Source organism: Botrytis porri, assembly GCF_014898465.1.
Source record: "Botrytis porri strain MUCL 3234 chromosome Unknown BPOR_005, whole genome shotgun sequence".
Taxonomy (NCBI): domain Eukaryota; kingdom Fungi; phylum Ascomycota; class Leotiomycetes; order Helotiales; family Sclerotiniaceae; genus Botrytis; species Botrytis porri.
In genome coordinates, this window is record NW_024066079.1 from 2,948,211 (window position 1) to 2,963,366 (window position 15,156).

The 15,156-nt window shown below is 42.7% G+C and overlaps 7 protein-coding genes across 7 annotated transcripts; 1 reads left to right on the top strand and 6 right to left on the bottom strand.

Moving 5' to 3' along the window:
- Positions 1–11: 11 nt before the first annotated feature.
- Positions 12–1,355, bottom strand: EAF01_004528 (uncharacterized protein; the record flags this gene model as incomplete). Its single annotated transcript, XM_038912782.1, has 1 exon — positions 12–1,355. The coding sequence occupies one exon, from the start codon at positions 1,353–1,355 to the stop codon at positions 12–14; it is 1,344 nt and encodes a 447-aa protein (XP_038772466.1).
- Positions 1,356–2,063: 708 nt separating this feature from the next.
- Positions 2,064–3,221, bottom strand: EAF01_004529 (uncharacterized protein; the record flags this gene model as incomplete). Its single annotated transcript, XM_038912783.1, has 4 exons — positions 2,064–2,854; positions 2,902–2,956; positions 3,010–3,103; positions 3,163–3,221. The coding sequence occupies 4 exons, from the start codon at positions 3,219–3,221 to the stop codon at positions 2,064–2,066; spliced, it is 999 nt and encodes a 332-aa protein (XP_038772467.1).
- A 1,067-nt stretch (positions 3,222–4,288) lies between these two features.
- EAF01_004530 (uncharacterized protein) lies at positions 4,289–5,825 on the bottom strand (the record flags this gene model as incomplete). The annotated part of the gene is made up of 2 exons (XM_038912784.1): positions 4,289–5,623; positions 5,676–5,825. The coding sequence occupies 2 exons, from the start codon at positions 5,823–5,825 to the stop codon at positions 4,289–4,291; spliced, it is 1,485 nt and encodes a 494-aa protein (XP_038772468.1).
- A 255-nt stretch (positions 5,826–6,080) lies between these two features.
- Positions 6,081–7,855, bottom strand: EAF01_004531 (uncharacterized protein). The gene is made up of 4 exons (XM_038912785.1): positions 7,798–7,855; positions 7,290–7,751; positions 6,888–7,215; positions 6,081–6,837 (listed from the first exon to the last, which is right to left on the bottom strand). The coding sequence occupies exons 2-4, from the start codon at positions 7,569–7,571 to the stop codon at positions 6,668–6,670; spliced, it is 780 nt and encodes a 259-aa protein (XP_038772469.1). The 5' UTR covers positions 7,572–7,751; positions 7,798–7,855; the 3' UTR covers positions 6,081–6,667.
- A 1,743-nt stretch (positions 7,856–9,598) lies between these two features.
- Positions 9,599–10,608, bottom strand: EAF01_004532 (uncharacterized protein; the record flags this gene model as incomplete). Its single annotated transcript, XM_038912786.1, has 3 exons — positions 9,599–10,063; positions 10,135–10,425; positions 10,486–10,608. The coding sequence occupies 3 exons, from the start codon at positions 10,606–10,608 to the stop codon at positions 9,599–9,601; spliced, it is 879 nt and encodes a 292-aa protein (XP_038772470.1).
- Positions 10,609–11,269: 661 nt separating this feature from the next.
- On the bottom strand, positions 11,270–12,591 carry EAF01_004533 (uncharacterized protein; the record flags this gene model as incomplete). Its single annotated transcript, XM_038912787.1, has 5 exons — positions 11,270–11,478; positions 11,533–11,726; positions 11,772–11,861; positions 11,993–12,303; positions 12,361–12,591. 5 exons carry the CDS (start codon positions 12,589–12,591, stop codon positions 11,366–11,368), a joined length of 939 nt encoding a protein of 312 aa, XP_038772471.1. The 3' UTR covers positions 11,270–11,365.
- Positions 12,592–14,125: 1,534 nt separating this feature from the next.
- Positions 14,126–14,939, top strand: EAF01_004534 (uncharacterized protein; the record flags this gene model as incomplete). The annotated part of the gene is made up of 3 exons (XM_038912788.1): positions 14,126–14,398; positions 14,530–14,664; positions 14,808–14,939. The coding sequence occupies 3 exons, from the start codon at positions 14,126–14,128 to the stop codon at positions 14,937–14,939; spliced, it is 540 nt and encodes a 179-aa protein (XP_038772472.1).
- Between the last annotated feature and the right edge of the window lie 217 nt (positions 14,940–15,156).

Below are 15,156 nucleotides of genomic sequence, written 5' to 3' on the forward strand. Positions count from 1 at the left end.
TTCAGATTAGATCAGATATTATCCAAACCCTCCTCCTGTCTCAAAAGAACCAACCTTATCTTAGGAACTCTCCACTCCCCACCACCTTTCTCTCCATCCTCCTCCCACTTCTCCCTCAAACTCTCCTCTACCTCTTTCTTCCACTCCCGGAAAAAATCCTTCCTCTCTCCCCTCGCATTCCCATTCCCCTCCCCCCTCCTCTCAAACTCCCGAATCTTAAATCGATAATTCCCATCATTCGTCAGCGCAAAAGTTCCAGGCGTAGGGGTCACATAATTTCTCCAAAAATCCCCTTCATTTTCTATCTTTCTAAATCCCCACGGAAAAGACGAATTCGCAGGAGTTTTCAACGTGGTTCCACCACCATGACTCCAATCTATTCCACCTCCTGATTTCCAATGCTCTGCAATAGGAAAAGGACGCGAGGACGCAGAATCAGGAGAAAAATACGGATGAGTAGGCGAAGAAGACGCAGATGCAAAAGTAGGATGTTTAGGCAATCCCGTAACAAACCCCCCACGAATATCCTGGAACCACCAATCGCAATTCAGTACCAAGAACAACTCATCCAAATTCCGAAATAGTTTCACCACTCGCAAGATCTCATACTGCCAGTGTTCGTCCCAACTTATCCACTTTGAGAAATCGAGCGCGAGCCGTCTCACCTGTGTGAATTCGGCAGGACGGAATTGTCCGATGTTGGTTCCGGTGCCGTCGACCAGCTCCGACATCGTTCCTTCGTTGATGTCGGAATCGAGAGCGCGGAGAAAGAGGATGTCTTGCGTGTAGTTGAACCAGATGCGAGGAGGGGAGGTGCGAGTGGAAAATGTGAGGGTGTAGCCGAGACGTTGCATGCAGGAGCGAGAATCACGACATGTTTTTAGGAGACAGGGGATAGGGGAATGGGAATAGAGAAATCCGCGGCGGGTGGCTTGGTAGTAGGAGTAGAGAAGAGGTTCAGAAAGTCGGGAGGGAGTGATTCCTTGTCGGTAATGAGGGTCCGTTGATTTCAGATATAACGGTACGAACTCTCTTTTCTCTTTTCCCTTCTCCTTCCAACTTTGAGCTTCTGCTTCTCTCCCAAACTCCACATCTCCAATCTCAACATCAAACCCATTATCCAACACAAATTCCTGTATCATCGGTGCCATCATATCGATTCCAAAATACTCCAAATCGGGATGAACATCCCCATCATCGATTTCTTTTCCAAAAGTTCTCTTCTCAAATTGGGAAAGTGTTTCAAAAGTTTCCTCAACTCCTACTATACGAGGGGGAGGAAGAGCATGAAGCCAGATTAGATCGCGAAGTTCTTTTGGAAGGGCGGAAAAGAGGTGGAAGGTTTGGAGGGACATTTTAGTGCTGTAGTTGGATGGAGGGGGCTTGAAAGTGCAAAGACTGTGTCGGCTATGGTAAAGGGGCAAGAGTTGGAAGAGTATTTAGGATTATATGTTTTGAGGAAGACGAGTGAAATATCAAGGGCGGCAATAATCTGAGGATATTTGAGGAAGTAGTAAAAGTTTCTGCCTGAATTATTGAATCTAAATACCCAATAGTTCACCAACACAATTCAATAGCACACTACGATTAATTCAGAAAGTACAATATATTGATGCCTATACATGAATCGATACTATTGGATGTTATGATGTTGTGATGTTGAAAGGTCGGCCCAGCCGGAAAACCCCCACTGCTTCCGGTGATCCCTGAATACGCATGTCGGATGTATCTCACATCTAGCTATCCGGATTAGGCAGGTGTAAACATTGATTTGTTTTATGAAATTTTACATGAGTACCTACGAGTATGATAGAGTATATATTGGATTGTACTTTGAAGGCAAATTTTGTCAAGAAATTCATTTTTTGTTAGAAGTTCTGTCGGTACTGAGTCATGTCTTCCCAAGTTGTTAATGTTAAAGCCGAATAGATAAGGTTAGACAAATGCACGTGTTCTAGAATCCGATCGAGACCACAAATAATGAAAACCCTCGAACTCTTCCATCTAATTCTATAAGCCACCTTACAAAGCGTCCGCCTCCCAATTCCATCGCATCCTCCCCCTCAAGTACTCTTCGGTCCTCCTTGTCTCAATCCCAAATCCACTCCCTGAAGCAAAGTATAAACCGTTTCACAAACCCTCATATCCACTCCCAACTCCCTACCCCTCTTAACCGGCACTCCCAGTATAACATCTAACTCCAACTGTCTCCCACACAACGCATCAGTCAACATACTCGTACTAGTACTTGGCATCCTAAGTATCCTCTCTATCAATCTATCAATCAAATCATCTTTAATATCCGCTCCCATCTTTCTTGCAACAGCAACTACTTCCCCCATAAGCGTTCGCGTCATGTTCATAGCTTCTGGAGAAGAATTGAGCCACTCATGTGTATGGAGACGTGTAAGTGTAGTTAGACAATTCCAGGCACAATTCCAGATAACTTTTTCCCAACGTGCAGTCTGTAATCTAGAAGGAGAGAAGACTTCATGTGGTGTTTTTCCAACTGACAAAAGATTTGAAAATATCTCTAACCGTTTGTTCTCAATCTCAGTTGATATGTTCGGATTTGTGAAGAGGCCTATTTGCAGATTTTCGTTTTTTGTGTGATGAACGATGCCGAGTGTGTTTTGAATGGCGCCAGTCCACGCAACACAGGAGATGATGGTATTTTGAGGATAAATTGCTCGGAATGGGTCTTCGTTCCCAACACCATTTTGGATAAGCACTATAGTTGTTGATTCGGACATTACCGGTGCAAGGGATTTAGCTACAGCTTCTTGACCAATAGCTTTGTTAGAGCAAACTATGTAATCATATTGACCTGGTGCTTCGTCAGGTGTTTCGATGACTACAGAATGTTAGTGACGAACATATATTTGCAGGATGAGAGCTTACTGTTGGCTGGGTGAAACGTATTTTCTCCATGATTCTGACTGATTAGCTTCAATCCCTATCAAACATGTTAGCTTTAATGAGCTACTCGTGACATGGAGTTAAACATACATTTTGCTTTACAGCCTGGTAATTCGATCTCGCTACAACAGTCAATCGTACATTTGATACTCGACTTAGAATGAATGCATAAACGGAGCCAATCCTGAGAACCCGCATTAGCTCAGATGCCAAGTTTTTGTATGATGTTATAGAACGACTTACGCTCCAAAACCATAGAATAGGACATTGATAGTCTCTCCGTTAGATATGTTTGAAGCCATCTCGATATCTTGTAATATTACTTCAAGACTGATTTACAGTGTAACATTTCGTATTTCTCTGAGTACAATAGGTATCAATTGATGTATTTGTAGGTAGCCATGTATAATCCCCACTTAAACACGCCCTGCTATTCGTCTTATATATCTCCTGTCCGATAGCGGAGAGTTTCTTAGCTATCGAATTGTCGATGTTAATGTGATTTCAGTGAATGGCTCTCGAAATACCTAGCTATTTTGGTGGGGTAATTAGTGGGCAACCAACTCAATTCACCCCCACGGATAATACACATTCTCGAGATACTAGGTAGGTATTCAACTTGACAACCACTTGAATAGCATTAGTTGAACGATCACGGGGTTCTTCTCGATTCTCACAATTTTGATATATCAATATCTAGATGTCTTCGGTTGAACATTGAGCCTATAAAGATCGATCAGACCAGCTTTAATTTATATCAGAACCATCACTAGTACTGATTCCGCACTTCAACGTTCTCCTCCCAACACGACGCTCATTCCATAAATGATGAACTACTGGTATACAGGAAAGTCATCCCATCCATTAGATGAATACGAAACTTCTCCCCCCAAGCCAAATCCATATCTCCCACCCTCAGTACCATCTTATCTGTAACTTAACTCATCCTCGCTCGCTAACTTACTTGTCTATGTACCGAAACGTACGCATTCTTCCCTCCTCCTCCGTCCTCGCCCTTTTATCTACCCTCTGTCTCCCCTTCATACCTACCTAGTACATCCCAATCGAACACCTAACGCACGCAAAACATCTTCCCGCTCATCATACAGGCCTCCGTCAACTTGCCGAGTTGAGAGGAGTGCGTAGCTCAGGAGGTTACAATTGCAAGGCTCATAGGGAACTAGGACAGTTTGGTGGAAGAAGTTTCAAAGATTAAAGATAGCTGGTATTGACACCACTGAGTGCAAGGTAGGAGAAAGGAGGAAAACTGTTCGGACAGGTGCATTGGGAAGGAAGTTAAAACCAGTTGGTTGTTCAAATTCAGGTGATTAATATTGATATACTCCCAAATTACACCTGACCTCCTCAACTATTCCATTTCATAATCTTCCTCAAACCCAGCTTCATCTTCGAGAACCATTTCGCCATCTCCCCCATGTTCATATTCTTCTCCATACTCCATCTCTCCATCATCCTCCGCTTCCAAATCTTCATCTTCTGCATTGGCATATGACCGTGAATTTCTAGTCTTAGGAGGGGGCCTATCAAGACCCATATCCACTTCTTCATCATCGTCATCCTCTGCAGCAGCATTGTTCATCAGATAGTTCGTAAGTCCACCAGGAGGTCTCCGAAGAATTGGTTGATTTTCCGCATTTACAGTCTTCTTCCTACCACCATGTCGGATCTTTCTCCCATCAGGCCCAATACCTCTTAGTTTATCTTCCGCGGCCAAAATCTCCGCATCCTTAGCCATCTGATCTAATCTTTGCTGTCCATCCGCTTTCCTCATTTTCCCTGTCGCTATAGCTTTTCGAATTCGTGCTACTTCCGCCGCTTGCTTCTGTTTCATGACTGCTCTCCATTGTCGGTTGGTATTTCTCCTTTGAGCCATTACTGTAACATGATCTCTTTCTCGCTTCGATTCTTTGATTTGAATCAGGGATTGCAGAAAGAAGGCTTGATTTTTCCGCTGTTCAGAAGCTGCTACACCAACTGGTATCTTGAGCTCACGAATGTTACCCGATCTCCAAAAGTAACTGCGACCTTTCCCACCAGAATCCGGATCTTTGTCTTCGACTTTGGTATTGACGGAAGTTATGCGCGCTGAACTTGCAGCTAGTAAATCGACATCGTTGGATACGGATTGTAATATAGGTAATTTACTTTCAGGATCGTGGGCTGTAAAAAGTAACTCTGTGCCCATATTTTCTTCCCATCGACAGTGATATATATTCCCCTCATAAGACACGACTGGATGATCTTCATGCAACCCTAATATTTGTACTTCTGGTTTGGGCGCCGCTGGAGCTTCTCCTCCACGTTGCGTATCTGCGATGAAGCTCGAGTATTGTTCTCCAGTTGATTTCCTGGGAGCTCCGACGGGTTTCTGTTCTGTCGGTACTTGTTCAGGTGGTGCTGCCTCAGCTTCTGAAAGCTCTTCTTCTTCACGTTCTGCCATTTCATCATCATCCTCATCGTCCTCGCCAGTGGGTGATTTCTTCCCTCTTCCTTTTCCTTTGCCTTTCGCTTTTACGGATTTGTCCTTATCAGTTACGATAGTAGTCGAGTCTCCAAGATGTCTTCGATGTTTACCAAGACCAGGATTCAACCATTTCTTAGCATTGCGACGAGGATGCGTTTTCACCAACTTTCTTTTAATGGGAACATTGGGATTTGTTAAATCGAGAGTTACATAGAATATCTATTGTGCGTGTTAGAATTGATAATGAATAGGAGCTCCTAAAAGTAATTGCCTCTTTTTCAGTAGTAGAATATTCATATTCATACTCATCTTCATCTTCCTCTTCCTCTACAATGTCTGCAACATTAATGCTCATAGGCATTGAATATGGATTTTGAGGTGGGGCATCTGCTGTAGAAGCAGAGCCATTTTGATCAGCCATCAGGGTCTATGGTATGGGTGTAATGTTCGATGGATAATTAAAAGCAGAGGCATTGAGTATGATGGTCGTAAGTTTATGAGGAAATGTAGATTCAATTTTGCCAAAAGATTATAAATAAATAATGAAGAGGTTTTGTGATGAGAGCTCGAAGTTCGCGCAAATTTGTATATGCCTCAGGCTTGACTTATTTTTAACCTCCATTCAAGAATCTCCAAACAGTGTCGGTTCAAAGGTATAGTACAAACGGATTTGATATTTTTGTCTTATTCTTTTCCTATAAAGTCATATTTCTGTTTCTCTTCTCGGGAACTGGAGAGTGTATCGTTTCAACTTGTTCAAAAACTTCCTTTTATGTCACTCAAAAATGGCCTCAAAACATTATTTCGAATGTGCAAACGAAATATTCAGGATTTCGACATCAAAGTTTAGCTAAGAACTTCAAAATCCTCAATCTTGTGTTTGGTGCCTGAAACTAACCGGATAGCAGCAGGATGAACCATTTTAGTACTGATGATTGTGAAAGCTGTAGTCATTCTCAATATATCCATGGAATGTCAACTGTTCGACTGCGTTGAAGACGGGTTTTGAAACAATAAATAGGAGCTCTCGAAAGAGCTCAGATATCCAATGAAATGACAATTGAAGACCAATTCTTCTTCTCTCCATAAAAACTTTGCGACCTCGCTTGAACAACTACGCAGTGATTCCACATTCTTCTCAATCGCCACAATCTCCCTTATGAGATAGCATGCGTCCCTCGTTTCAATCTCCTGGGAAGGACGTCCATGAATCACAATTCCCACAGGAGCTACCTCGTGGAGTATACTTTTGAATCGTGGCACTCACTTCTCGAGTGTTCCCATAATATGTGGAACGATAGCATAAGGAGCCTCTGTAGCAGGATGCGTCAGATCAACCTTACTCCATTTTCCAACTTCCCTCAAAGACTTCTCCGTATCTCTCTTGAGGGAGCAGCCACCCAAGAAATGAGGCCAAGCAAGATTGACTAAAGCTGAGTATGAATTAGTTTTGCTCGGCTCATTCCTATAGATTAGAACTTACATTGATACTTGTCAGTCCAATGTCCCCGATCTTTAATCACGTGTTCATAAACTGCCCAGATACCTCCCTTTCTCAACTTCTTATACAAATCCTTAATCATTTCCTCGGGTTGTCCAACACTACATAAACACAAAATGGTAACGACAGAATCCACACTGTCATCTTCAATGCCCCATTCCGTCAACCCCTCAACTCCACACTCGGCGATCTCATAGACATCAGTGAGACCCGCCTCCTTAATTCTTCTTCTCAAAGCTTCATAATGATCACGATTTGGTTCTACACCATAGATCTTTGTGACCTTTGATTTATCAAAAACATGTAACCACTAGCATCTATTAGCCACTGACATATTTGCTTCGACCATCCATTCACCAATATAAAAAAAGCAAGCAAACATACCTCACCACTAGCAGGACCAATATCTAGTACAACACCTCTAGCAGCTTTAATCATAGGCTCTGCATTTGTACTTGCAGACTCTCTAACACGAGGCCCATACACACCCCAGAATCGTGCAAACCATGCATCTTTGAACTTGTCGACAGAACTCAGAGCAGCGAAATTGGAAGAAGCGAGAAGGGAAACAATAGTGCCGGGTATAAATGTGACAGAGGCAAACATGAACTGAACAGGGAAGTATAGGTGTTGAAGCACATCTATAATATATTCCTTGGTATTCATCGTGAGAAGGAAGATGGAGAGAGGGAAGTGGGGTAAAGCAGAATTTAACTTTATGAGCAAGAATACGAGGAACTTGAGGAGTGGAAAATCCAGCTTTCTTATATTGCCCAAACACTTGTCAGCTTATGGGGTAGGTGGAAAAAGTGCAGATGAAGGATAGGTGATATCGAAGAGTGGATGCTTGATTGGTCAGTCGAGGTGTCTAGGCCCGATGTGATAGTCCCACCTTCATAAATCCACCCCTTGACAACGACATCGAACTTTCACTCTATATTCATACATCCCAAAGACGACGTATTGAATTCATGTCCGATCTTGTCCCGCAAGGTGCCATAAAACATCATCGAATATATAAGAAGTATCTTTATATATCTGAGAAAGTGTTTTTTTTTTGAGGTTTTCGGTCCCACCATGTTTCTGTAGTTCAGAGCAAGCGTTCAGCACAGAGCTGCGAGGTTATCACTTTCCTAGAAGACCTCTGATGGATCTTTGAATCATTTGTTTGGTTCAAAGGACTTATACTGCATGTTTCCTATTGTTAATGTGGTATACTTTCGAGCTTGTGGCCTCTTAAGATCTAAAATCTCTTCATCGTCACTTCATGGATTTTTACACAAAGTGCTCGTATCTGCGGGAAAGAGAGCAACAATGTGTGAAAAGTGCTGAGTGTCCGTGTGGCTCTATCCACTGGCTATATCCGATATCCATCCGTTAGATGTCATTTGTGGAATTACTGACGGTATGGAATCCTATGGAATTGAAATTGTTGGTAATCAATGAGGGATTTCAAGATATGTATGGGATATATCAGCTAGTTTGATACCCGATATTATACTGACGTGTCAGGCAATACTCCAGTGAGTTCCAATATGGAAGGTGTCTGATATTAGTGCAAGAGCTTGTAAGTACCATGTACATCTGGTCGTCTGTGGTGTTCTTTCATTGAAATGCGAAATATACACCCTGTCTGAATCGATCGAGCATGCTCACGGTGATCTCATCCTCAAGACGAAGTTACAGTTGCTAAGTACTCATTTTATTTTACTATCATTATTGTTATAGAAGCATACTGATGACATCTTTTCGACTTTTACGTTCCCATTACATTTTCCTCCACATTTTCGTCGTCCATTCACTTCTAGGTATCTACTCTTCAAAGCATTCATCCCATTCTGATATTTTCACTGAAATCTCTATTCGCCTCGAGTTCTGCACAATTTGAACACTCTGGACGCTTTCGTTCTACCCTTGACTTTCCTACCAATCTCTGTTTTACTGACGTTGGGAGACGAACTGTTTCTTGCCGGCCCATGAAGTATGAAAAGTACTGTATGGACTAGTCACGAACTATATATGGGCTAGCAATGATGTGCATCAAGCCACGAAGCTCCAATATCACTCGAGTGAATGATAAATCTCGGTACTGCCACCCAAAAACATACAATACCAACTACCTAACCTACAAATTTATAGTATCAACATCCCTCTCAAACTCCCCGATCGAAAACTTTCCCATCTCATATATACCCATCACTCTCCTCATTCATGCTATCCTGAACTTAACAGTGCACCCACCTCTGTGTTGTAGCACTGTATGACGATGTATTAAGCATCATTAGGTTTACGACTGGAAGTTTCGTGGAAAAATATGGCGAGGAAGACTATGCTAGATGTAGAAATATGCAACTGGGAGGAAAAAGGAGGAAGAGTAATCACCCAAAATCGGAGAAAGCAGAATTGCCGGAGGGAACAAGGGGCATGTGATGGGAGCGATGAAGGCCTGGAAACACAACATGGAAATTCTTGGATTGAGGGATGAAGGCAATCAATCATCTTTTCGCAAAGAAATGTGTGCCCAATGTCTCGGATAAATATAAAAATTTGTCTTTCATCACTAGCCATCATGGAAAACCATTTACTGCAAAAAATTTGATGATACAAGGATATATACATACGAATCCTCATCTGAAAACTGTATCCTCTATTTTCAACCCACGCTCCACCACAAATGCCTCAAATGCAAAAACCTATTGCCATTCTGGCTTGAAAACCTCCTTACTCCATGGCTCGCTCGTCAGATTCGTCAAACCCTTGATATTCTCACAAGTCTTTCTTCCACTCATTGGTCCTGGACTTGGTACCTTAACACCTCCCTTATTATAAATTCTTCCTGCGTCCTCTCCAATCTCAGATCCAGACTTGACGTTGCCATCTTCGCCTGTAATTGCACCCTTTCCAGCTTCCGAATTAGCAATTTCCGCGGCGCTGGATTGGAGTGCCTTGAGTAATGTGACGGTTGACTCGGGTGTCAAATCTTCGTAAAAGTCGTCGTTGATTTGAACCATTGGTGCATTTACACATGCGCCCAGGCATTCGACTTCGACAAAGGTAAATAATCCGTCCTTTGTGGTGTGGCCAGGCTTGATACCAAGGTGCCCTTCAATTGCCTTAACGATTGCATCGCTTCCACATCCACCCAATTGACAAGGAGTCTATTTATCAGAAAATCTATTAGTACTTGTCAAGAACCCGAAACTCCCCCGCCAACTCAGAGAAAACATACTGTAGTACAAGCTTGCACATGGAATTTGCCCACTGGAGTTCTGTTATACATAGTATAAAAGGTAGCCACTTCATAAACTCTCATAGGAGGCATTTCCAATAATCTAGCAACTTCGTTCATAACACTCAAACTAGTAAATCCATGCTGACGTTGTCCGAGATCGAGAATCGGCATAACGGCTGCCTTTTTGTATTGTGGGGGATATTTCTTGAGAATCTCTTCGATAATCTTCTCGTTTTGAGGTGTGAATTTGAAAGGAATAGAGGCATTATTGTCGGGTGTATCGCGATGCTGTGGGACTTCATGTCAGTAGCTAGACGGGATAATCGGAGCTCTATGAGGAAGACATACAACCATGAGCGAATCGCTGGATAATCTGCTACCGGCAACAAATGACCGACATTGTGATCTTGAAGCTATTCTTGCTGGTCTGAATGCTGAGCGGAAAACGAAGGGTGTTATTTTGGAGGCCATTGTCGCGGTGATGTGGCGCAATGGCGAATTGTTACTTGAGGAGATATTTATCTATGATGTTGATTGGATTTTAGTTCTCGGATGGTCGCCGTATTGGTATCGTCCAATATTTAATTGGCCGATAAATTTGGTGGTAGATTTGAGCATGGCGCGGGTATATTTCGGTATGAGTGGGATGTGTTAAATCTTGCTTCCCCCCTCTTGTTGTTACAATCCAACTTCTATTTTCCTACATCTGCAAAGTATTAAGAATTGTATTCCTCAAACTCTGGTATAAGTTGAGTGTAACCGTCTCATCACCACCGTCTTCATTATTTGGCCAAATATGGAAGATTTTGACCTGCTCAAAGGCTTTTCATTCAAATCATTTCTTGTTCTTCCAAGTATTACCATTCTATATAAGTACCCATTTTTCACTGCTACCTTGTCACGAGTTTCTTGATTTAACAGCTGCGTTCTGTTCGTGATTCCTGAGGAAGATCTTGGCAATCAATTTCGAATGCAAGTCACTTTTCTTGTTTGATGGAAGGTCCGAGCCGGGCATGGAGTTTTGGGGTTTTAAGGTTAAAGTTTGTCCTGATACAATTCACAATTTCCTGATCTAAAATATGAGATTTTTGATTTGGATCTCACGAGATCTACCCCGTTGGTCGAATCTTTCATAGAATTTCCATACAAGTTCCTGTTCTAGACGGTAGTCCACCATTTAAAGCCGACCACAGGGTGTAAGAGAAGATTTTCTCGGATCCCCTACACATCATGTTGAATGCTTTCGATCCACCCTTTCCCTGTGATATGGTGGAGCAAAATGATACACCGAACTTTGGATTATAGCTCCAGTTATTGGGCCGAACCACCAAATCCATTGATCTAGAGGATCTTATTAACAGTCACTTGAGCTTAGGGAGAAGGAGTCCCACTCACAAGCAAAGTTGCCTCTCGCAACTGCAAATGCAAAGCATCTCGCTGGGTTTAATCCCGCTCCCGGGTATCCAGGTGCAAGATTAATACTAGAAAATGACACAAGGCCTAATGTACAACCAACCATGAATGGACCTAGGCGTGGCCCAAAAAGTTGCGCCTGTCGGGGATCAAGAGCAGTGCCAAACGATAAAATCCTATGTCGTCAGATCAGAGCAAAACAAAAGCATTCCGAGACCTACAGCATGATACATGATAAAATCGACTCGATCAGGTAAGCTTGTCCTTCGCTGACGCTTGTTGTTTCAAGGAAACATCCTCCTCCATGGTACCTTTCTCCTGTCAACTTACTACTGAACGGACGTTTTCAAAGAAAAGCTTCCTAGCCATGGCGACCTTTTGAAAGTCCATAACTACTTGGTGTCTTGTCTCTCTCGAATCTTGAAGATGGAAGTCAACTCACATCAAAGTTCTCTGCTCTCCCAAGCTTCCTCTGATCAATCCTCCCGCAAGTGCTGCTCCGGTGGTCTGTCCTATCAAATACAATAATCCTCTTGGAAATCCGGTAAGTCCAGTGATGACCGTCGCAAAAGTGATGATTGGATTCATATGACCCCCAGAAGCTGGAGCGAGCGCACATATAAATAGTGTCAAGAGAAAAATGTTGGTAACGCCAACATATGCCGCAACTTGTGCAGTTTCAGAATTTCGAATTGAAATACTGATAAAGGCGGACAGGTAACATAGGCATGTTGTTCCCACAAATTCTATAAACTATAGAAAAGGGGAATCAGTGGTAGGTTCAGGAAAGGTCTATAGGGACCTACATACAGCACTTTTCCAAACCGTCACATCACCCCATCCATCCGTTAAAAAAATATAAATCCGATCACTGAATCCACCACGTTTTGGTACTTTTCGTTTATCTTTTCTTGAATCTGGAGCAAAGGATCCTGGAAATTGCGCACATGATGCAGGAATTAGTCGGGTTTCTTCGATTGGAGGACTTTCTGATTGCTCGAAAACCGGAAGGGTAACTTTGAAATTTCCAGTGACATCCATTCTGAATTGACATTCAAAAAACAGAGACAAGACTTTGGTTGAACCGGCGTTCCTATTTAAGACTTTCATATGGTATAGGTTGCTGTAAGCTGCTGATTCATCAGAAGCGAGGACGGAGAAGCGAGAACGGTGAATGGACAAGGAGTGGATGTCGACCGCGCACATTTATATCCAGGACAAAATCCAGCATCTTAATACCCAAATAAAGTGTGAGATTTGAAGTCTACGCATACATTTCATTAAAACTAACTTCTCGTCATCAATGTCCGCTGAAAGGGACTCAACTGCTCAATGCAAGCTATCTGGCGCATTTGACCGGAGAACAAAGACATGAAAAGCGCCACATATCTTCATGTTCGGTGAATTTTCCGCAATATTCCAGGATGGATTATTATGCACACCATCAATCAGTGGATGTCCACGGGTGTCGTTGCACAAAAGAGCAACCTTCCAAGGCAAGGTTGCTTTTGGTAACCATCAGCCACAACTGCAGCCACACGTCAAGCAAACTCGTTTTACTGGACGACATTAACCACGATCATGCAATACTGGCAACTTCCCAACAGCTTTCTGCCATGTGTGAAATTCGACTTCTGAGAATCGAATAAATTTTGAGGCCTGAGAGATCATTTGTTCGTTGATATCAAATATCGATAAATTTGGCACACGAATTATTGCGTTCGTCGCCTACTTCGTAGCTCAGTTTTTTTGTCTTACATCAAATTTCATTGTCTCTACTGTCGCTCAAATCCAATAAAAGTATGGGGTATTTTCCTCACTATCAAGTTTCCAGACTTGGACCGAATGCGGGTTGACAGCAGTCATCGCCAATATATTTTGAAGATATTTCTTGGCTTACGGTACTACCAATGTATCCAAACAACGAATAGGCCTTTCCGGTATACACATTGATCATCGTGCAATGTCAACTATACCTTATTTCATTCTTCTACATGGCAATCACATAAAGTAGCATCCGGAGCAAAGAACTCGTGCCGTTTCATCTTATGTACCTTTTTCAAGACGCCACAACCGTATGTTAAGGAAAATTCCCTGCAGATACGCATGTCTGACATTTCGGTACTTCAGCTAATCTTGCTAATAGATTGGTATTTTAAATAGAGCCATAAAGTCTCTGTTTCCTTGATTTCTGGTTTGTATCAACTACTCCTGTGTTCGCACAAGAGTTCACAAGTTCCTGGCCAAAGGAAAGTAACATACTGGGCGGAGAACTTCATCCGGGCTTCAAGGGAATCCTTGAAAAAAGAGATAGGATTGGATGATAACGTGGCAATAGCGTAAGTGCGTCTCGGCCGGCTGCATACCACGAGTGAGTTGACCTGGTTTTCTTTGCTTCTGGCTCCCAAAATGGTGTGATGTGTGCGGAGATATAAAGCTAGACATTATATCATCCCCTCACTTCTTTTCCCCTTCTTCAATCCCACAGAGTCCAGCGGCTTTTAATCACGATAAATCAACTCAACTATCAATACCCACACAACCACGAAGCAAGACCTCCCAGAACATTATAAAAATGCTCGGAACCGATATCCTAGCCTTGGTCCTTCGCATCGGCCAATTTGTTTTCAGTACCATCGTCGTTGGTCTTACTAGTTCACATCTTCACTCAGCCAGAACTGAACCATCATGGTCTAAGAAACGATTCATCTACACCGATATTGTTGCAGCTTTAGGTCTATTCTTCTCTCTATTCTTCATGTTGCCGTTCACTTGGAACTTCATTCATTGGCCCATCGATTTCCTGATGTTTGTTATGTATATGATTTCTTTTGGTTTACTTATCGATGTATGTCATATATTTCTTTACTCTATTCATTGCTCCTTCCTCATTCCATATCCCATCCCCAAACTCTTTTCCTTGTCATGGACATGATATATCTATAGCTGCACATGACTAATTGCAACGGGTAAATATAGTTCATCACACCACTCAAGTGCGGCAGTAAATTCAACTGGCACGGCGTCTTTGGTTCTTCCGCTTGTGCGAGATGGAAATCGGATGTCGCTTTTGCATTCCTGGCTTCATTGTTCTTCCTCGGTTCTTTTCTCCTGGTATGCCCCCCCCCCTCTTCTTTTCCCTCCAATTTTCATCTCCTTCATCTATACACTACTTCGCTCCTGTTCAACAATCCCAATCACACTGTCCATCAATCCATCTCTCCCCTCTAGCATAATACTAACACCTCATCACAAAGGGAACATATACCCACCACCGCAACCGCCACACAGTTGTCACCGACCAACCGGCCAATGGTCAACAAAGCAATGGTCTCAGCGGTGCACGCAAGAGGTGGTATCGATCGCGTGCCGATCCATCGCGCATCTGATTTCTGCGCTGTTCGCTTCACTTTGAGTTTCGATGCGATTCCATCCCGGTTATGGATGTGAAGAGAAGTGCGATATTTCTGGGCTTGGGAAGGTGGAGAAGGGGAGCTTGGGAGGAAGTAATAATGAGACGATGGGACTGGATATGAACTATATCCCTTTCCTTTTTCCCCCTTACTTCTTTGCTTTTGTCTCTGTATCTTTTCTCCTTGAATTCTT